The following is a 22883-nucleotide window of genomic DNA, read 5'->3' on the forward strand; positions in this document are numbered from 1 at the left end:
AGTGCAGCACACGGGACCAGATGGTTGTCCTGGCCTCCGCTGTGTTTTCTTCCCGGGCAAGTGCCCTGCCTACCTGGAAGTTCGTGTGGGTGGCCCCAGCTGGGCTGCTTTTATTATTCCGAAAAGCGTTAGCAGAGAATTGGCTGGACACTGGAGTGTCTCGTGTGATTTGACATTTTGGGGCATCCTTTTATGCTACAATTTTACCTGGCCAAAAAATTTTCCAGCTCAGAAATTCTAAGAGTGAAAACTCTCTGAATAAATGAAACCAAGAAAAGATTTTTTACAGCAAATTTTAAAATTCTCACATGACTTGATTATAGAAACTGCTTCAAATACTGGACTTCTTCAGGAGTGTTGATAATGCTTGTCTCTGAATGGGGAATGAATTTCCCAGCTTCCCAAGAATTAATGACGACAAAAATTACCCCAACAAACCCCAAGGTGTCTGAAGCACCTGCTTTCTTCTCAAAGAGCCGATCAAATACTCTTCTGTTGGCTCAAGAGCTATCAGCAGTATTGAACAATTAGACTAGAATGAAGGGTTGTGAACAGTTGTTCCCTAAAGGCCTGGAAATTCACAAAGGCCATATTAGTAAGGCAAGGAGGGAGGGGGATGAGGATAATGGGGTTTGGGAGGAACAATTCAGAAGTGGAGAGGGTGATTGGAGGTATTTTTTTTCCCAGATGGTTTTCAAAGAAAAGAGATTTGTGTAGTTTGCTGTGGGGCTGAGAACACAGTACAAGGCCAGTGATGTTCTTTTTTTATCCAACAATTACTTTCTCTGGCCTATTCCTTTTAGGCTAACAAAGTACCTTCCTTTCCTTTTTCATGGTTATTGATAGCAAGAGCTTAGGGGCTTTTTGCTTCCCAGGGCTCAGGATTGGATGGAGAAAAGGATACACCTAAGAGAGAAAATTGACATTTTGCAGATTTTTCTTGAATTTTGTTGTCACAGGCAAGAGAAAACTATCCAGGTTCTCATTTTAGTCTCGGGGGTGACTGATTTCTTTCTTTCAGAAGGCTGATAGAGGGGGTCACAGTCTTAGAAAGGGAAGAAGCCAGGGAAAGGGAGAAAAGAATGAGATTTATGACCTTCTGCATCCCAGCTTTTATGTCGTGTTACCATTCCCAATACTGGAAGTTCACAACACCCGGAGACACAGGCGTTCAACTCCGACCGGCGATCTGCATGCGCAGGCGCAGTGCAACAGCCCAGCAATTGCCTTGATTCAGACACACAGAGTCATGTCCTGGGTCCTAAGTGCCTCTTCCCTTTAGTCTGTCCTCTAGGCACAGAACCCAGTGTTTCACGGACGGAGGCGACAGACCACCCAAGGCCACTCGTGTTATACTGAGGGTGGCGGACGATGGTGCTTACGGAGGAGTCATCTCAACAATGGGACTGTTCCATCATTCTCTCTGCCATCAGCCCTCCGCACTCAGAACATGGAAACCTTTGCATCTGTTGCCACAGAATACTAAACTAATAGGTGTTTCTCAGCAAGCCCCATCCTGGCCCCATAACGCTGAGATGATAATTGAAGATCTTTAAAAATGTATGTGTCTTCCATTTTTATTCTATATGGCCCCTTAGGTAACATGACCCAATGTGACCATTCAATGACCCTGCTTACACTTGGATTACTCGGTACAAAGCAAATTTATGGTTGTTTATTCTCTCCTCCTATCAGCTATTAGTGCCTAATCATATGGTCTATCGATCATGAGATTAATCGCCTGCTCAAAGAGGCAGCAGGTCTTGTGGAATGCTGCACTGTGCCAGACTGAACTTCAACCTTTTATACAAACTGGAGGAGTCAAAGTCATCATTCACTGCCTGAAAGCCCCTCATCCCTAAGGCCTCCTGAACCCCAGGAGGTAAATCCCTGCTTTTTCAAACGGTGTGCTTTGCACTTCCTTTCCTTGTGTAAAAGTCATTGATTCAGGCAGGCACTTGCAAATGAAATCCTTTGCAAGGCATCCTATAAATAATGATCTAAACTGAAAATACAAGGGCTTTATTATATACAAAGCCCCGTAGTGCTGCCATCATTAAAGGTCTGTCAGGATTTCTATTACAGATTCTCATTTTAGAAGATTTATAACTGGACCATTAAAGTTTTTCTCTGGGCTAAGACTTTCTACGAGTGTCATGGTCTGAGACCCCTCCCCCCCTTTGAACGGAATGTGTTTCTTTAAGGAAAGAAATAATAAAAATCTAGAAACATTATCACATAGTAGTACATGTCTATAAATACTGGGCACTTTAAAGTTTGAGTGCTGCGTCCCCTGAAGTGACTTCTGTCCTCCTCTGTGTTCTCATTGAAGTTAGGAGAACAGAGAGAATCATTGTGGCGTCTCCTGCTGTACTGCTGTAATGTTTGTTTCCTGGTCTGTAGGCCCCACTCGAAGGAGAGTGAGGGAAGGGTTCTTAAGTCGTTTGTCTTGGTAGCTTTACCAGAGAGCCTCAGCCAGTGCAAGTACTGGGTTTGTTCGGTACATGCACCACAGGATGGGCATCGGGAGACTCCTTTTCCAGTCCCGAGGTAGTTGTTTAAGGTGGGGGTGGCAGATTCAGGCAGTGAACTTAGACAAGTCACTTTACTGCTCTGAAAACAAGTTTCCTGATCAAGGAATCGAGTGGGCTGGCTGGTCAGTCTTGCTCTTTGAGCAGAAGGCTGCCAGCACAGTGTTTGCAAACATCGGAATCCGAACACCTTCGAATAGAATCTGGGCTGTCAAATTTGCCGTAATCCCCTCCGTGTCCTCTGACGTTGCCTTGCATCAGTGGCCTGCTTCAAGCATTTGCCTGCATGGCCTGCAGTTAGTACTCCTTGGTGTTATAAAGGGATCCTTGGCTTTGGTGTTATAGTTAGGGTCTGAGATGCAGGTTAGCTGGGGTTGCTCTGGAGTGTCATTTTCATTCTCTAACTTCCCATGTTTTTATTATGAAGAACATCCACTATCATTTTTGTTTGTGTTATGTTTTGAAAACTTTTTTCTTCTGGGCAAACTGTATTGGTTAATAAGTAATGTATATTTTCTCATTTTTAAAGCAAACAGACGTCTATAACTGAGCATGCAGATAGAAATGAGCCAACAGAGGTTGAGTATGACATAGTTTTTGTGTAGTGAGTTGGTCGAGGTTTTAGCAAGCCTGTGCAGTTGTCCCATGGGTAAGTGTATAGTTTCTATTTGAGGTTTTAATATTCTAAAAATAGCTCCTAGATCTTTCTGCTTTTTTAGACATGTGAAGTTCCAAGGACTGTGCGTGAGCATTTAGTTTATTCTTTTAAGAGTTGCTGTCCTCAGAGCTTCAAGTAAGTTTGTCTACATAGGAGGTCCATGTCTTTTCAATTGTCTCCTTACTGGTCAGCTTAGGGAAGGATGTCTCTGTAAAACCTGGTATTTACCTTAGATGGGAGGAAAAGAGCTGCCTAATACAAGTTTACCCCATATAGCCCTTGCTACATTTTCTCCCTTTAGTCAAGAACGTTTTGGAAGTTTTGCTAAAAAGAGTGGAGACAATTTAATACTCGACTTCTCCCAAGCTAAGGAGAATCCTTTCTTTCATCTCAACTCGGGCCGTTGATGAATATTCTATATAGATTGAGAATTTAAAAGCACACATTTAAATGGAGGAAATTAAAGCTCGATAGCATAGAAGTAATTCTGCATATAAGCCAATCTTAAAGCCTGACCTCCGGTGTTTCAAGTAGCGAGCGTCAAGGGAAGATAAAGGGCTTTGAAGACAGCAACTGGGCTCAGCCAGCGTACAGCATGGATACAATTTAACAAGGAGAAGAAGCAGTGTTTACACTGTGGCTAAGAGTTGCCCCCTCCCCTCCCCGGTTCTGCTAATTTGGGTTTCATTCTGTCTTGTTTCCTTAATCAATTCATATCTTGGAGAGGTTACTTAAATCTCCATAAGCCTCAGTTTCCTCATTTATAAAACGGGGGTAATAATAGCTTGTCGTGAGGAGTAAACACAAAGGATTTATCATGTTGGTCACAGAATAAACGATATTAGTTGTCAGTATTGGCTAAGACATAGTTGAAATATATTTATGACCTTTGAGTCTTTCTTTTTAAGAGTTTAAAACTCTGCTTTCTTCAGAGTGTCCATACACACTGGGTCACCTACCTGCATTTCCAGGAAATTGTGAGTTTCATCAGTCCAAACGCGCAGCTTTCAGTTTTTCAGGAAACAAATGCTGTTTAATTTTTAAAAATCTAAAGTTGAAATCTTCTATGTTTTCTTTTCCCTCCAGATCAATCCAAATTAAAGTTTCATTGCAAAAGTTTCACGGACGCTTATTAGCATTAACTATTATGTGTGTGCTGGTGATAGGCCTAGAGTGCATTAAGGATTAAAACCTTTGAGAAAACTTTAAACCCTTTTGGTCTCATCGAGCCGAAGGGGACCTAGGAGATCCTCTCCTCTAAGTCCCATTTCGAAGATACAGAAAGTGTGTATTACAAGTTCAAATACGTTTTGAACGGGGACCGTCTTACATAGTGGCTTTTTACTTTGCGTCCTCACGGGAACCTGCGCTCATTTGCCATTCTGTGACTCTGTTCTTGTTGTGGGGCCGGTGTGTGTGTTTTAGAGAACCGCTGAGAGAGAGCGCTGGGCATTAGTTTTGTGGCAAAGTCACGAGGGCAACAATCATTATTAATGGATCCCATTATTTGGGAGAGCATTTTACTGACTATAGAGAATTCACTGTCTTGATTTATTGTGCCCCATTTGTGTTATACCAGGTAGTTTAAAATGATATTCTCTAAACTGTTGGGCTGAAAAATTGTCTGATCTTGGCAGTTATCCCATCAGTAAGGCCTTCCTTTTACTACCGAAAATACATAGTTTTGTTGAAAGAACCCTTTTGACTGGTCCCCAGTGCCCTGAATGTGCTTAAATCCCTCACTACTGAAATAGGAGGATTACTCCTGCTATCATTGTTCTAAAACAAACTTCCTTTTGGACGATAACAGCAGCGGTAAATCAGCTGTTGAAGAAAGTACCGGCTTAACTTCAGTTTGCGTTAAAAGGGCTTCCTCTTTAATTGACAAGTGTCACGTATAATGGAGCGCGGCAACTCCCAGAGAAAACCGTGCGCCGGACGTCCCGCTGGGGTTGGCGTTCCTAATGAACGTACCAGTGAATACACGGCGGCAAAAAATGAAAGCGCCCCAAGCGGGGTGCATTCATTCTGCTCACTCGGGCCAGTGTGGTGATCGGCCCCAGCCGCACTGATAACCAGAGAGACCTGGATTGGTCTTGTGGCCGTTCTGCAGCTCTGAGCTAAGGTGGCTGTGGTCTTTTCTGTGGCGTTGTGGGGGACAGCACAGATTCGAGTATCGGATCCAAGGAATAAACAAACCAATTAAAAATTTTTTTTATTGTGACCTATAAAGACAATAAGCTATTTTCAGCACATGCGATCTCTTTGCAGAGTGGTGGTTTCCTCACTCTGGACCACTTGCTAACGTTCGTAAGTTTCCTTCCTTTATGGTTCCCCTTTTCCTTCCCTTTGCTTTCCAAAAGAGAACAGACAGATTTTTTAGAGGTGATGTTTACAACAGTTGAACACACTCAAATAAGCACTTAGAATAACATCAATAGAGGAAGGGGAGAAAGGGGTGTATTATTATCAAATTAAGTAATGGATGGGCAGCGAGATTTTATTTATTAAAGCGCGCCTGAGTACCATTGGAAAGAGTACGTTGGTTCTGAAGTGTGCAGATTAGAAAGGAATGTTGAGTTTGGGAACGTGGCAGCCTGCAGCACTGTATATGGTTTAAATTAAACCTTTTTTTGGAAAGCAGAATAGCTCTAGGCCACATTTAAGGGAAAAGCTGCAGCAGAGTGAGCTGGCTGTGGTTTTTCTTTTACTCTGTAACCGGCCCACTTTCCCTTGTTTTAACACAGAAAAGAGACTTTGGACTCCTTCAGACCAACCACAGAGCTTCTCTGCTGACCACAAAAAGGAAGCTTGGCGTAGAAGCCATAGGATTAATACCCACTGTCTCTTAACCCAACAGAGTGTGAAAACTTTTATAAGAGATTTCTCTGGGCAGACTGACACTGTGGTTGGACTTTAAACATTTTAAATCAAGAACAACTTTGAATTGCATTATGCCACAGAGCTCTGTAAACTGTTATGTGCGATCCCACTGTTAAAAGTTATTTACACGAATCCCCAGGTTTCAGAAGGGGAAACCACTAACAGCTTTGTGTATCTTGATAAAGAAACACAAGGAGAATTAAAGGTATGCCCTGCCAAATTATCTCACATAGAGTAGGTAGATCAGAGTCAATCAGATTTTATTGTTCTTAAGCAAATGGAGACAATTGGCTCTTGGCAGAAAAGCCTTCTCATCTTTGAAAATAATAAGATTAAGATTATGGATTCTATTAATCACTTGATCAGCTTTATTAATTCAACACATTATTTTTAAACTGGAAAGAAACCTTCCTTTTCATAGAGGTGTATCTTTCTAAAGTAATTTTTGTGTTGCAGAGGTGTTATTTAATTTTCTGACCTACTAAAATGTTACAAATGGTTGTTTTGGTGACCTGAGCATTAATTTTAATGATCGGAATGTTACTAGCTGATTAATCATGTGTTTGCACAAAGCAATCCTGAAATTAGCAAAAAAACAAAAACAAAAACAAAAACAAACGAACAAAACCCTTCTGTGTTAGTATTTATATTTATCCATTTAAATATACCTGGGATTGATATATGTTAAATCATTCAGATTGACATTTTGCCCTGCCAAATAAAGCAGCTTTTCATAGGTGCACTGGATCAGCATTCTGCTTTCTGTTCAACAAAGAATCTCAACTGAAAGAGTTGATTTGAAAAGTTGAAGGGAAAAACCTGCATACATGTTTCAAAAGTGTGGTCTTACAGTAACCACTGAGTTAACTCTTGGGTGACTGTGTGTTTTGAGAGGGGTTCATTTGCTGTCATTAGAGAAGTTGGTCTGTGTGACACTTCCTGTGTGTGAAGAAACGCAGTTGTCCTCTTGCCTAGACCATTAAAACAGTATTTAAATCCTTCCACTTGTGAGGAGCCTTGCATTTACTGTGGTTATTTTCCCAGGTGTCTTAGGAGCAGCTGTTTTGTGCTTTCTTGAACCTAGTAGTTGAAGAATGTGGGAAAGAAATGGTGTGCTTTCTGGGTAAAGTATTTTAGCCACCTCGGAGTACTTGCATTGCATCTTGATCTTTTTCCATCTTGGTGGAATTATACTGTAACTAATTGAATCCATTGATCACTGTCTTGTTTTTTTTCCATCTTCTTCTCAGAGGATTCATTTCATAGGGGTCTATACATCAGTCAAGAAAATGACTACAGAGGAATTACCAAGACTCGTAATAAAGGTAATTTAACCTAGTTTAATATTGTTTTAAGGGCAAAACTCTCCAAGAGTCCTTTCCTGGTGAGAGTTAACTTCTTACTTAGGCTACGTTGGAAAACTAATCAGAATACACTAACCAGTACTTTCAGAGTGGGAGAGATAAGAGGAGAGAAAAAGCATCGATCTTAGAATTAGATGACCTGGTTTCTAGGTCTATCTATACCAATGCTTTTCAAACTTTAATATATATATGATTGACAGGCGATATTGTTAAACTTCAGATTTGGAAGCAGTGGGTCTGTGGTGTGTCTGAGATGTTGCATTTTTAACAAACTTCCGGGGATGTCCGTGCTGAAGGACTTCAGACCACGCCCCGTGTGGCAATGATCCATTTTCCTACTTAACTAACTTTGTGGCTTTGGATATACTCTTTAACAACTCTGCATCTCAGTTTCCTAATCTCTAAAGTAGGGATGTTAAGCTGTGCTCTGCCTACCTCACCAGAGGTAATGTACTGTCAAATGAGATAATGTAGATGAAATTTTTAAAGGTTACATAAGTATAAGGATCTTCACTTATAGACAGTCTTTGAATACCTTTCATCGAATTGGAGGGAGGTGCTCTGTGATGGGAAGCTCCCTGAACTATGAGACAGGAGAGAGGGACTGGAATTTTTACTTCCCTCACCCACTCTCTGTCTTTGGCCAAATCACTTCACCCTTCTAGTGTCTCACTGTCTCATCTTTAAAATAAGGGCTCGACCTGTGTTAGGGGTCGGTCCTCCACGTGCGGTAGCCAGACCAGCAGCATCCTCATCACTTGGAAGCTTCCTAGATTTCTCCTCCCTTACCAGAATAGAGAACCAGAAATGCTGGGGTGGGAGCCCAGCGGCGTTTTTTAACAAGTACTTCAGGTGATTCTGATACATGTTAAATTTTGAGGACCGCTCTGAAGTGTCATCCAGCTTTGAAACAGGATATTTACGCATTGTCTCCATAGGTGCAGCCGTGGGCATGCCTTTAGGTGCTGTCTAGAGACACTGTCCTTTCTCATGGGAAGAGAAGCATTGGGAGTTGAGTGTTCCCCACGGGTGTTCACTGAGCATGGGGAGAGGAGGTGTGATCATCTGGGGGGTTTAAGCCTCACCTGCTTAGAAGTCAGAACAGATTATAACTGCACTGACCTACTCCTTTCTGGCTTATCCCAGCTTTGGAGGGGGCTGTAGTGGCCCCTGCAAGCTACTTCAGACAGACAACTTGCAGACTGAGGGGTCTCTACCACTCTTATCTTTCTTTCCCTGCTGGTTGTCACCATGAGACAGTCCCGACTAACATTTTTCAAACAATCTCAAGTGCTGTCATCAAGGTGATCACAATCTACTTGCATAAGGTAGGCTGGTGTGAGATGAGAACTAAGAAAGTCAGATTCATGTTTTTCTTAGTCATTCATAGTTAGACTTCACATACCTATAGTTTTGTTTTTTTTTGTTGTTTGTTCATTTGGGAATATACCTTAGTACTAGATAAAAGGCACAGCTGGCCTCCAGTTGTCCAAAGTAGATTTTATTAAGTTCGAAATCATGAAAGTTCATGATTTTTATACTTGGAAGAGACCCTCAATAAAGCCTAACAACGTATACACAAGTCTGATTTTTCATTCCAGAGCAGCAAATAAACTCCTGGTGGACAGCTGCTTGAGTCTAGAAAGTGGACTCACTGAGAAGTGTTAGCTGGCAAGCTGAATGGTGAGAGAAGACGTGGAGGCAACTGTCAAAAGTAGAGCAGAGCCCTGCGGGGTGGTATGGTTCAGCTGGTTGACGGGTCGACCGTAAACTGAAAAGCTGCAGGTTCGATTCCAGGTCAGGGCATATGCCTAGGTTATGGGTTTGGTCCCTGGTCAGGGCACTTACAAGAGGCAACCAATCAATGTCTCTCTCTCATATCAATGTTTCTCTTCCTTTCTCTCTATCTCCCTTCCCCTCTCTCTAAAATCAATTGGCATGTCCTTGGGTGAGGATCAATAATAATAATAATAATAATAATACATTTAAAAAAGTAGAGCAGATATGAGGTTGCGATAGGTAGATTGAAACACCCTCCCCCTACACACACACATATGTATATGTGTGCAATGTAAAAATAAACATGTATATACTGCATATATATGCACACATGTAAATATATACAGATATATGTGTCAGTACATATACTTATATAAATACATGCACATGTATTTATATGCACACAGACACATGCACAAATACACACATATACCCTATATACTAATATTCCTGAATCATTCTTTGGGTAGCCACTGTAATGGAACACTTGTGTGTAACTCATGTGCTTGATGACGTTCTCAAGAAAGATATAGTTATGTTTTAGTATAAGACTATTGGTTACAAATTATAGAAGACTGCTCTCCAAAATGAGTTAATGTGGAAAACAAAGTATCCTTAAAGTGATAAATATAAGCTTTGCAAATTTATATAATTATGGAATATCTGCAATTATGAAGGACCTTATAGATCATCTATCCAGAGGTTTCAGTTTTCAGATTTTCTTTAAACAGGTCTCTTTTCTTCAATACTAAATGCACGGGGAAGGTAAATAAGTAAAGGAAGGAAGGAAGGAAGAAAGAAAGGAAGGAAGAAAGAGTGGGGATACAGGATCTCTTTTAGTTTTGGCCCTTCTATTCTTTCCCTAGAGGCAGCTGAGTTGGAATCAATCCCTGGGGCAAAGAATTACCCGGAGCGCTTTGATGCAGATTATGATTCTGTAGGTCTGGGGCAGGGCCTGAAACTCTGCATTTTTAATAAACTCTTGAGGTGTTAAACATACACTGACTACAATCTGAACAGCAAGGCCCTAGAGAATCTGTGTGGATAGTTTGAAAAACTTTGACAGGCCAACCTCTTTATTTTACCAATGTGGAAAGAAAGACTTGGACTTTATACATGATTTGTCAAAAGCACAGGCCTAGCGAGGATCTTCTGGTTCCTAGTAAGCCTCCACTCTTCTGTGCCATGCCTAAGATGAGTGGCTCTTTCGTAACCCTGCTGGCTGAATGAGGTAGCCTAGTACCAGGGTCTCAAGGGTGGGCACTGTCTTTCTGAGACAGAAAGACAAGCAGCCACAAAGCCAGCAGGTAGGTACCATAATTCAGACTCCATCAGTGCCCACACAAACTTAGTTGTCATTACATATGATGATGGGGATTTGTCCCCTTCCAGCCCACTGTCTGCCCTGTGGAGAAATGGTAGTGTAGATCAGATGCCGTTCAGGGTGGAACATTCTCAACAGCCAGTGAGGGCAGTTAGGCTGGTAGCTATGGTGTCTGCTGCCACAGCAGAATGCGTAAGCAGTTCTCAGCACCCCCAGCATAATCCATAAAACTCTTTCAACCTCTTTTTTTTTTTTGCATGATGTCTAGTGTTTGCAAATAGAAAGTGGCTGAGAAAACACAGAGTGAAACTTTATATAAAATATTTATACCTTAAAGATCTTTTATCTTGTGTCATTCAAGAGATAGAGAAGTGAAAAATGTATTGGGAGTACATTATCAAGAGTACATTATAAATTTAAATCTTGGATTGAATAATACCAGCTGCTAATGTGTGGAGCTTTGGAAATGAGTCACTCTTGAATCTTGAGAATTTATTGTACCAGGTCAGTTACACTTAAGAAGGAAGTGCCTTTAAAAAAAAATTCTATGCCAGAATCAAGGCTTACACTAATGGGTATTAAAAAATCAAATATTTGACATAATATTCCTGTTAGAATGTTCACATAGGAATAAGATGTAGGATCTAAGAAATTTTGTAGAACATTTCTCAAAAAAGTCATGTATTTTTGGCCTCTTCTTTGTGAAGCAATATAATCTGTGGTTAATAGTATATGTCTTAGAGGAAGAAAGATTTAGATTTCTGTTTTCTGTTCACTGCTTGTTAACTGTGCGATTTGATTCAGTTACTTTCCCTGAGACTCACTTTATTTTTATTTTATTCTTTATTATTAAGAAAGTATTTTATAATACTTTCCTGGATTAAGTGGCATAATATTTTTATTATGTTTTATTGATTATGCTATTATGGCTGTCCCAATTTTTTCACTTTTTCACCCCCTCCACCCAGCACCCACCACTCCCTCAGACAATCCCCACAGCATTGTTCATGTCCATGGGTCATGGGTATAGGTTCTTCGCTACTCCATTTCCTCTACTGTGCTTTACATCCCCTTGGCTGTTCTGTAACTACCTATCTGTACTTCGTAATCCCCTCTCCTCTTCGCCCATTACCCTACACTTCCCTCCCATCTGACAACCATCAAAATGCTCTCTAAATCCATGACTCTGTCTGTCCTTTTTGTTTGTTTAGTTTGTTTTTTAGATTGACTTGTTGACAGTTATGTATTTATTGTCATTTTAGTATTTATAGTTTGATCTTCTTTTCTTTAATAAGTCCCTCTAACATTTCATGTAATAATGGTTTGGTGATGAAAAAACTACTATAGTTTCTTTCTTGTCTGGGAAGCCTTTTATCTTTATCTGCCCTTCCATTCTGGATGATACCTTTGTTGGGTAGAGCGATCTTGGCTGTGTGTCCCTGCTTTTCATGACTTTGAATATTTCTTGCCAATTCCTTCTAGCCTGCAGAGTTTCTTTTGAGAAGTCAGCTGACAGTCTTATGGGGACTCTCTTTTAGGTAACTACTGCTTTTCTCTCGATGTTTTTAAGATTTTCTCTTTACCTTTAACATTTAGCATTTTAATTATGATGTGCCCTGGAGTGGGCCTCTTTGCATCCATCTTGTTTGGGTCTCTGTGCTTCCTGGACTCGCATGACTATTTCCTTCACCATACCAGGGAAGTTTTCTTTCATTATTTTTTCAAATAGATTTCCAATTTCTTGCACTTACTCTTCTTCTTCTAGCACCCCATTTGATGGGAATGTTGGCCTGCTTGAAGTTATCCCAAAGGCTGCTTATACTATCTTCATTTTTCATTCTTTTTTCTCTTATTGTTCTGATTGGTTGTTTTTTGTTTCCTTATTTTCCAAATTATTGATTTGATTCTTGGCTTTATTCATTTTATTGTTCTTTCCCTGTAAATTGTTCTTTATTTCCATTATTGTATCCTTTGTGTCTGACTGAATCTTTTTTATGCTGCTGAGGTCCTCACTAAGTTTCATGAGCATCCTTATAACCAGCATTTTGAACTCTGCATCTGATAGATTGCTTGCCTCCAATTCGTTTACTTCTTTTTCTGGAGTTTTTTTTTTTCCTTTTTCTTTATTTTTTATTTTTTAATATATTTTATTAATTATGCCATTTCCCCCCTTCATTCCCCTCCACCCTGCACACCCCCATTCCCCCCTTTAGTTTATGACCACATGTCTCGAGTTCTTTAGATTCTATATTTCCCCTACTATTCTTGCCCTCCCCACTGTCTATTTTCTACCTACCATCTATGCTACTTATTTTCTATACCTTCTCGCCCCTTCTCCTTCTCCCACTCCCCTGTTGCTAACCCTCCATGTGATCTTCATTTCTATGGTTCTGCTCCTGATCTAGCTGTCCTCTTAGTTTGCTTTTGTTTTAGGTGTGGTTGTTAATAACTGTGAGTTTGCTTATTATGTGAAATGTTAAAGGGACTTACCTTTTTCTGGAGTTTTGATCTCTTCTTTCATTTGGGCTATGTTTCTTTGTATCTTCATTTTGGCAGCCTCCTTTTGTTTATTTCTATGTATAATTAGGTAGAGCTACTTTCACTGTCTTTCGTAGTGTGGCCTAGTGTCATAGGTGTCCTGTAGGATTCAGTGGGACAGCTTCCTCCATTACCCAAGCTGGGTACTCGAGGTGTGCCCCTTGTGTGGGCTGAGTACACCCTTCTCTTGTACTTGAGCCTTGGTTGCTATTGTCAGGTCAATGATAGGGATTTACCCAGGCCTGTAAGGATTGGCTCTGACCACTTGCCACCACCCTCCACCCTCCACCCTCCATGGAGGATCAGCCGTGCAGGGACAGGGTGTTAGTGCTCTAATGTGGTCTATAGCTGTCCACTGTGTCTGCAGGCCCTGGATTTTCCCCGGTGGTGCAGGCCAAGGTCAGCTCCTATGTGTGTTTTGCCTGGGGCCATGCTGCCTGAGCTATAAAAAGCAATCTGAAATGGCTGCTATTTGTGTTGGACTCGGGGATTCCCAGGTGAAGCCAAGCTGTGCATCTAGGCTGGCTGCTGCTAGTGCAGTGCTTGAGACCACTTAGCAAGACGTAGGGGGGCTGGGGGCTTACTGCAGCCAGCTGATGCTTGTTCGAAAGGATTTAGGAAGTTGTGAAGCTTGAGCCAAGATCAGCCATTCATATAGAAAAGCCACTGTTTACAGCTGTAAGTTCAGTGGAACAGAGCCTCAGGGGATCTCCATGGAGGGGCAAACAGTGTTAGCCAGGTTGATGGAGTCTGAATTATGGTACCTACCTGCTGGCTTTGTGGCTGCTTGTCTTTCTGTCTCAGAGAAAGCTGTCCCCAAGCTCTTGCTTTGATGTCAGACACTTCAGTTCCTCCCTGTACGCCACTGGTGCCTTTCAAGCTGCCCCACTAGTGCTGGAGCTCAGAGGGAGTGAGTCTGAGTAAGTTTGTGTGTGGGTTCTTCAAGAGGAACTGCTTGGGACTCCAGAAGTTTCTCCTAGCTACTCTATCCCTGCTGGGTTTTGCAGCTAGAAGCCTGGGGACCTATCTTCCTGGCACTGGTACCCTGGGCTGAGGGTCCTGTTGTGGGGCTGGGACTCCTCATTCCTGAGATTATCCTCCCAAATTTTTGTCCACCACATGTGGATGTGGGACCAGCCCATTCTGCATCTTTGCCCCTCCTACCATTCTAGATAGATGTGGTTTCTTTAACTCTGTAATTGTTAGATTTCCAATGAACTCGATTTTTGCCAGTACTGAGTGATAATTACTCTATAATTTAGTTATAATTTTGATGTGGTTGTATGAGGAGGTGGGCAGTGTTTACCTAAATCACTATCTTGACCGAAGTCTGAATTGGCTTTATAACCTAGAGTAGCTACTTACTGTTTGTGCCTTGTGGCATTTATAACAAGGCATTAAAATCCACATCAAGTGGCATAAAATTTGTAAACCATCTAGTATACTGCCTAACCTCTCACAATATCTCAGTAAATAGTAGCTATTATTATCCTTGTTGTCACCATCATATTGTTCTTAGCCCTAACTAGTATTGTGCGAGTATATCCCGTTTGTGACATGGTGCCTTTCTCTTCTCTGGGTAGGTATGCTGTGAAAGCGGAACCAGAATTGGTGTACCCGTTAAAAAGTTGGCAGTCAGGAAAAGAAAAGGTATCTTTAGGAGACCATCACTATCTATGCCAGGTGTCTGGGTTCTAGGAAGCAAAAATAAGTATTTTATTGGTTATAATGGTAGTTTGTTTTTATAGTACACAGTATGTTTTTGTAGACTATGTACTAGGATGGCCGATTTAGATGCTCATAGCAGATAGAGACAGCCAAGTCCCATCTGAATGCCAGTGAGTCCCACTGAAAGGCCCCTTACTTCTAGGCAGTTGGTATTGGGTGTTGTGTGAGACCAGTGTCCTAGTTCCTCTTTTTTCTTTTTCTTTTAATAATCTGGACCTCCAGATTCTTATGTGAATCCATAAATGCTTTAAGGCAGCTATGTCTTGAGAATGCTTTTGGCTGCAAGAAGTAAAAAAGCAATGGTCTAAATGAAGATTGATTTTTCATGCATAACAGTTCGTCCAGAGGTAGTAATTAGTGTTGGTTTATTTTCTCACTAATACCAACAAGAATCCAGGCACTTTCCATTGTTCTGCCTTAACATCCTCTATTTGTTGACTTAATTTTCTGTAATTCTTCCATCTGTATGTTGAAGGTAGGATGATGGGAGTGTGGTCGTGCTAGCCTAGTGTGTTCCAGTTATCAGGAGAGGGAAACTGCACAGATGACATCGCCTTATGATGAACTGGTTAAAACGGAATCATTCATTGCAAGATGTAGGGAATGAGTGCCCAGCTTACCAGCCCTTGTAGGGGGCAGTGACCAGGAGCTTGTACATGGCCCCTGTGTGGGCAGTAATGAGGAGGTTGGTATTTGCCAGGGAACAGAGTTCGCAACAGCAACCAATTCAACAGGAAACCCAGCTGCAGGGCCTGGAGATCCTGCGACCTTCAATGTGTATCAGATGTCTCCAGATCTGAGCATTATAAAATAAATATCATTGGGGGGAAGACCAGTGCTTTATTTATTAGTCAAATGCTTTTGCATTATAGGGGATAGGCCATTACTAACAATGAGCAAACTGTTGAGGGAACATTACATGAATTTATTTAATTCCCAGAGAAGTTTACTTAGAGTTTTATTAGAGAAGTTACAAACAAACATACCATATAATGTTATTCTTATAGTACTACATTATAATAAAATATCTAAATTATCCCACATATTTCCCTTTTAAAAAATATGGGTAAACTACATTTACTTTCATTTTTATTCTAAAATAAAATATTGTTCTATGAATCATTTTCATCTGATTTTTATTGGGCAGAAATCTTTTTATTTATCTCTGTATTAGACTCTAACACTGGGAAACTTTTCCAGAATGCTTTCTGTACACAAGCAGATCTTTTCAGCTGATTAAATGAATGTTTTATATGTACGGATATAGTTGAAATGCTACCAAACCGGGTATACACTTAGTTACTTAAACTCAAGAATTATGGAAGTTTGAAGGACTCTTAATCATAGGTAATCACATACTAAAGGAAAACCATATCTATTTGACTCCAGCCAACGGACTCATCTGTAATATTTTTGCTTACACCTTTTACAGCTTACTGCTGAGTTAGCCGTTCTTTAATGTCCTTGGCAAATTCCGGAAGCCACCATGTGTACATAAATTAAGAGAAAATATTTCTGCCTGATTCTGATAATTTTTCTCAGGGTTATAAATTTGGGTTTTCATGATCTAGATACTAATTTTAAAAAATAATAACCCCCAAATGAAAAACCCAAATGAAACCAAAACAGCAACTCTAGATAATCTGAAGGGTGACTCCTTGATATGGGAAGGTGCTGTAGCATCCAGGGACTATGAACTGGCCACCTACCAATACCTAAAAGCATAGAGACCTTTATAGCATTTATATAATTCTAATATATAATTACTTCCTCAGGCCCAGCAAGTGAAACTCTAATAATATTAGGATAATGAAATATTTCAGTAACCATCACTATAAAATAAAAGGCAAAACTGATTTTTATTAGGGAAACTATGCTGAGAAAATCATGGAATTATTTAAGGGAGGCGGATAGAAATGTGAACCAGTTCACTACCTTAAACACTTTGTTTAGGATTAAAAAAGAAAATATTATCCAGATGCTGGATCAAAATCCACTTTACAGTGGAATTGTAATGATGAACTATTTTAGAGACAAGGGAAAGAATAGGAAACTTACTTGTATAGGAAAATACCGTGTGTTTTCATTTAGCATATACCTAGCATGGGAGAGATGCATTGTGCCAGAGGCATTACATTTGCTATCTTTAATCCTCAAAACAATTCTACAGTTTGGGAATTGTCACTTTTGCTTCCTCGATAAAGACACAAGGCCCTGAGTATGTCAAGTGGCTGGACTAAGGTTTTGGAACCCAGCTCTATGCTCCACACTTACTCTCTTTCCCCTGCATCAGAAGAGCCCATGCTCTGGGTGGAGGAGAAGAAAAACAGCAGGTAGACGAACGCATAGATACAGGTATGAGGATGTGCACAGCATCGAAACAGTTCCAACTTCCTGTAGGTTATGGGCTCTTAGCTACTAATGACAACTCATGAAAGAAACCAGGAGTCACTGTATGGGCTGTCAAGTGACTTGACTCTGCCCTAAAGTGAGGAAATTCAAGGATATTTGTTGAGCCCTGGCTGGTGTAGCTCAGTGGATTGAGCCCAGGCCTGAGAACCAGAAGATCGTGGTTCAATTCCCAGTCAGGGCACATGCCTGGGTTGCAGGCCAGTTCCCAGCAGGGGACGCATGAGAGGCAACCATACATTGATATTTTCTCCCTCTCTCCTTCCCTTCCCCTCTAAAGATAAATAAATAAAATCTTTTAAAAAAGAATATTTGTTGAGCACTTACTTTGTATGGGAACAGAAAGAAAACTTTCTTGTACTTGAAGATTTATGTCATTGTCCATATGATTTTTCTAACATTGCTATAATGAGAAAAGCCCCCATAAAATCTCTTTCAGCCATGCATCAATCTGTGTATGGAAAGGAAAGATATATATGTACTCTCGTTGAGGATTGTGTGTGGAATTGGGGTATATTACATTTTGAAAATAAAGACTGGAAGTTGGGGAAAGTTTGCTTTTCTCTAAAGGAGGCATTTTCTTAGTAGAGTCATTATGACATTATTTCCTAGCTATTAAAATTCACCATCTTGATACTTGATTATTCACTGAAAGGAATGAAATATTTATTAAGGTCATATCGGTGTGGCGTTCAAAGGGAGCCACGGGGTGATTTTTACGCCATGCTTTTTGGTAGCATGTTTCTGCTGGGTTGCATCAACGTCTGTAGATTTTATTGATTATAATGAAGTCAGTCTGCATTGTCTGTAAGAATTTACATGGGTTTAAAAATCAATCCTTCGTGTATTCATTTGCAGTCGTTTGAAAAAGGATCTTAGAGGAAAGGACAGCTCTCTAGCTATTAATCTCGTTGTTATTTCTGTGAGCCACAAATGGTGTTATTTCCCATTAAACCATATGCAGGTTTTAGGTGTTAGGATCCTTTTAGTTTTCTTTTAATTTCATTTCCTCTACCTCTAATTTTGCAAAAGTATACTATATCTTATCCTTATCTTCAGTAGATTTGGGGTGTGCCTGGAAACCACCCCCCAGCTCAAATCCTAAAGGATTTTTAAATTCCAGTATTGGGTGCTCTTCACACATACAGATGTTAATGGAAACTTAAGAAGATTATGAAAATTTCATACCAACTGATACCTTGCATTTACATGATTGATCAGATGAAGAGCAACGGGAGGGTTGGGCTTTGGTTGGAGGTCGTGGGGAACATTATCAGGGCTTTGTACTAAAAGATTCCTGCTACCTCATTGTATTCATGTCTAAGCCAAGTTTGGCAAATACTTTTATGTCAAATATGGAGGCATTCATTAACTGTCATAGAAGCTTGTGGAATTAACTCATACTGATGTACGTAAGGTCTTAACTAATAGTGCAAATGCCAATGGCAAGACCTTTAGTAACTAGAGCTTTTGTGGAAATACAAGAGTTTATTTACCTTTACATTATTTTCCTAAAGCAACTACTTTCCTAAAGTACATCTGCTTCTGCTTGAGTGCTATGCATATCATAGGTATACAAGCGCCTATTGGGAGATATAGTCTCTGTGTGTGTGGGTATATTATAGATATATAGTGAGAGATACAGTTTAAAAGATCATTGTTTTTGACGTGAAAAATACTGAAGTAAATTGCACTTTTATTTTTATGATGAGGAAAGATTAAATAAAAATAAAAAACATTATTTATAACATGAACTCAAACATATATACAGCTAGGTGAGTCTTCAAAAAAATTTTTGGAGCCCTGGCTGGTGTGGCTCAGTGGATTGAGTGCCAGCCTGCGAGCCAAAGGGTTAGAGTCCCAGTCTAGGGCCCCTGCTTGGGTTGCAGGCAGGGTTGCCAGTAGGGGGCACGTGGGAGGCCATGACCTATTGATGTTTCCCTTCCTGTCTTTTCCCTCCCTTTCCTTCTCTAAATATAAATAAATAGCATCTTTAAAAGCTATTAAATAGCCTGCTAGGAAAAAAGCTTCATTAAAATTTTTTTTGTGAGATCCATCTAAGGAATAGTTTTAGTTACCCAATCTGGAGATACGTGGAGATCATGGACACTAACATTTTCTGTGGCCATGATTCTTGAAGATATTCAATAAAAAATTCTCCTGTTATATTTCTTTAAAACAACACTCTGTGTGGGGTACAGTAGGACTATTTCAGGCCTGTGGATCCGTGTTACATGCGTCTTTCTAAGGGCTTGAAAGTTAAGTTCTGGCTGTAGCAGTCTTGGTGTTTTCTGTAAGCCCACAGCTTTGACCACAGTTTTTGAAGGCCTAGTTATGAATGGCTGTTAAATATTTTTCATTTACCCACTTATCAGCATTTTTTCTTTATTTTCTTTTCTTGTTTCTTTCTTTTTCCCCCAGTGAGGATTGCTTTCCTTGCTTGTGGAAGGCCTGAAGTTTGTTTGGAAAACAAAGTCTGCGTTATCATAATTTTGTTGGAGACAAGATACAGCCACATAAAACAAAGGACAAACCTGTGAAACTGGCTCCTTGTATCAGAGTTCTGTGTGTGGGAAGCCTAAATGAATAAAATAGCAACTTGTTAATGTAGCACTGATTATGTTTAAGGGGAGCTTTTATTTACAACATTGAGTTGATTACTCCCTAAAGCAAATAATAATAATAATAATAATAGTAATAATTTTAGAGGATCTTGAAAGCTTTTAGATAAATACTCCCAAGTTTTTTTCCCCTGCTGCCATAAAGTTAAAAAGCAACGGAGACAATCTGAAGCCTGTTTTTTCCCAGCTGTGTAACAAGTACAGAATAGAGGCTTCTAAATCTTGAGCCTTCACCCCACCCCACGCCCAACACTGTTCTCTGTTCCAGTTAAACTTGTACTTGCTGTTTGTTTCCAGGCTGCTTCTTGCCCTGGGCGCTCTCTGCCCCTCTAAGAATGCCCCTCTTTCTGCACTTGCGTCTCTGTCCAAAGGAGTCCTGTGTAGCTTCAGTCTACTGTAGACTCAGTTTTCCCTGAAGTCTTTCCAGACTCCTCATGAACATGGTTATTTTGGAAACAGGTCCACAATTTCCAATGCAGTTAGTTACATTGTCTACTTTGTGACTGGGCTCTGTATTATTCTTTTCCTGCCTTATGTTTTTGATATTTATGCACTTAGTAGTGTTCAGTCATCAACAGGCATTTACTACATGCCTGCTCTGGCCAGCCATTGGCCAGCCATTACTCTGCTTACTGGAGAAACCAAAAGGTGTAAAACATGGACTATGATACCAATAACTTCTTGGTCTTTTCTCTCCCCAACTTGGCTTCAAGTTCCCAATGGATAGAAACAGTCTGTTGGTCCTTTGGTGTCCTTCAGAAATTCTGGCTTCTTGCACATAGTACCTGCTTAATAAATGAGTAGTTGACTAAACCAGGTTTCTTCTGATTGAATTTGAACAGAAAAGATTGGCCGTCCTCCCTGAGACTTGAATAAAAGTAGTGTTATATATACCGTGTGCCACTGCACTTTGATATTTTTGTGGTATATGAAAGAATATTTTCCTACTCCTCCTGCCATATACTCTTGGGGCATTTGCCATTTACCTTGGAAGGCATGGCAATAATTGGCACAGGTCAGGCCATGAGAATTCCACTGAGTGTCAGTAGGTGCTGCATTGGCCTCCTTTGGCTCTGTACAGCTAGCTACCTGGGGATCCTCATGTGTGGACAGCTGTCTGGATACAGCTCCTGGATCCCATCAGCTGTAGCTTTCATCAAGTCCCCAAAGGCCACCATGACCCAAAAGAGGTGAAGTGAGTGATTTAAGTTCACACTTGTCTCCCCGAGAGATCTAAAATGTAGGTAGCATTTGGACAGGTTCACAGCTGCTCTGATCCCAGCAGATCCCTACAATTTCCTTTTACCTTATTGCAGGAGGAAGAATGTCTGCAAATTGTGGGCATATTGTAAAGCTTGAGATGATTGCTTAGAAGCTGTAGTGTCCCTGGGCAGTTTATGGCCAAGACCTGCTGTAGTAGGACAGACCCAGAAACCCAACTTGCTAGTAAATGGGCTTGGATCATAGCATTTGGTGTTTTCCCTGTACTCTAGCCAATGCGGGATTTTGGAATGCTTAGAACGGTAGCTTCACGTGGGCTCTTGCCTGAGAATCTGCTACTCAACTCGCCAGCCCACTTTTGCCATCTAAATGACAAGGATAATTATCAGCAATGTTGTGAACTTTCCTGCAAAATGGTGTTCTTCATTGAGAACACCATAATGGGAAGTATTTCTTTACTTTGGAACTTTAGAAGATGGTCTAAGCTGAGCAAAAATTAATGTCACTGCCTTTTTAACGGCTAGACACATCACCAAGCTGTGCCAATATCCGTGATGGTGCACCCACAAAGGTGTTTGGTTTTGATAAGCTTCTGAAGAAGCAGACTTTGTGTATGCGTGTGTGTGTGTTTTAAAATAGCTACTGGATCCTGTTTCAGAGAGAGAGAGAGAGAGAGAGACAGAGACAGTTAAAGAGAGGGATTCTTTCATAAATAGAAAAAGTGAAAGTGAATAGAAAATAGTGCCTAAGTTACTTACACTGTGTTTGCCTTTGCTCCAAGATCTGTGTGCACACATGCACACATGGGTACATGTGTTCATCATTGGTGAAAAGCCTTTGCATGCATACCAGATTGGCTGCGTAACCTTAGAAGATTTATTTACTCTCTCAATTTCTTTTATTCCCAATCTTTTATCGAGTACTGTTTATTATGTTCTCTGAACCTGTCAAATAAAAGGGACTGTGGGAAAAACTTCTAAAATGCTAAATTTATTCCAGGCTAAAAGTATTACAATAGGATGATGCTGTTTAACCCATCTGCTTGAAAGGAGAAGCCAAACAAATGGAAATGTGATATGTTTAAGAGGGCAATTCTTAGAGGGGAAAAAAAAGGTTGATGCTTCCTTCTAGACTGTCACTATGTATTGTATTTTTATTTTAAACACAATTTGAAAATATTTTGAAAGTGACTGTAGTGACAGTTTTTCTTTGGTTGAGCCAAAGGATAATAGGAGAGAAATGCTACCTGCAGCACAGGCCATATTGAAACATTAAAGCTCCCATCTTTGTTAAAACCTTAACTACAGGATTTGGGAGGAGGAGGAATTTCCTATTTAGGAAATTTTTGGTGGGTCTTCCTTAAAGCAGTGAAGGAGATGCCCTGAGGACCTGATCTGAGAAGGAATAAAGGGACCCACCTCGCTGTGACCACTCTGCCCGCAGTCCTGCGTTTGTGCAGGTGTGGGTGGGACTCTGTGCTTTTGTTGGGGAAAGAGAACCCTGGAATAGTTTACCCTTAATTCTAAGATGATACACCCTTAGGAACTGTGTGCTCTAATGGAGACAGCGACATTTGATACAATGGGGGGATTTCCTGTGTACACCTTAGGATTCTCAGGGGTTAATACAAAGGGTAATTTCAAAGGATTCACCTTAGGAGCTTTGTCACTAGGTACAGAGAAAGGAATTTCTGTGATGATTCCAAACTTAGAATAAATGCTAGGGAAGAATCCAAGGACTTTAACCTCCAGGGGAGAACAGCAGTAATTTATAGATCTCTCTAGAAATTATGGTTAGGTTCTTTTCCCTCTGAACCCAGTCTTCCGT

At 40.5% G+C, this 22883-nt stretch overlaps 1 protein-coding gene across 5 annotated transcripts in view; it reads left to right on the plus strand.

Annotated features, from left to right (window-relative positions):
* Positions 1–22883, plus strand: part of NFIA (nuclear factor I A) — a 369636-nt gene that overhangs the window by 77329 nt on the left and 269424 nt on the right. The window contains exon 3 of one of the 5 annotated variants that reach the window (XM_053655552.1): positions 1283–10796. The exons of the other annotated variants lie outside the window; for them this stretch is intronic. Coding sequence (XP_053511527.1) covers positions 1283–1359 — 77 coding nt within the window. The 3' untranslated portion in view covers positions 1360–10796. Of the gene's footprint in view, positions 1–1282; positions 10797–22883 lie in introns of those variants that run through there. 5 annotated transcript variants of the gene reach the window in all.

The sequence above is a fragment of the Artibeus jamaicensis genome, unplaced genomic scaffold, assembly GCF_021234435.1.
Source record: "Artibeus jamaicensis isolate MK-2021 breed Jamaican fruit bat unplaced genomic scaffold, CSHL_Jam_final scaffold_1019, whole genome shotgun sequence".
NCBI classification, from domain to species: Eukaryota; Metazoa; Chordata; class Mammalia; order Chiroptera; family Phyllostomidae; genus Artibeus; species Artibeus jamaicensis.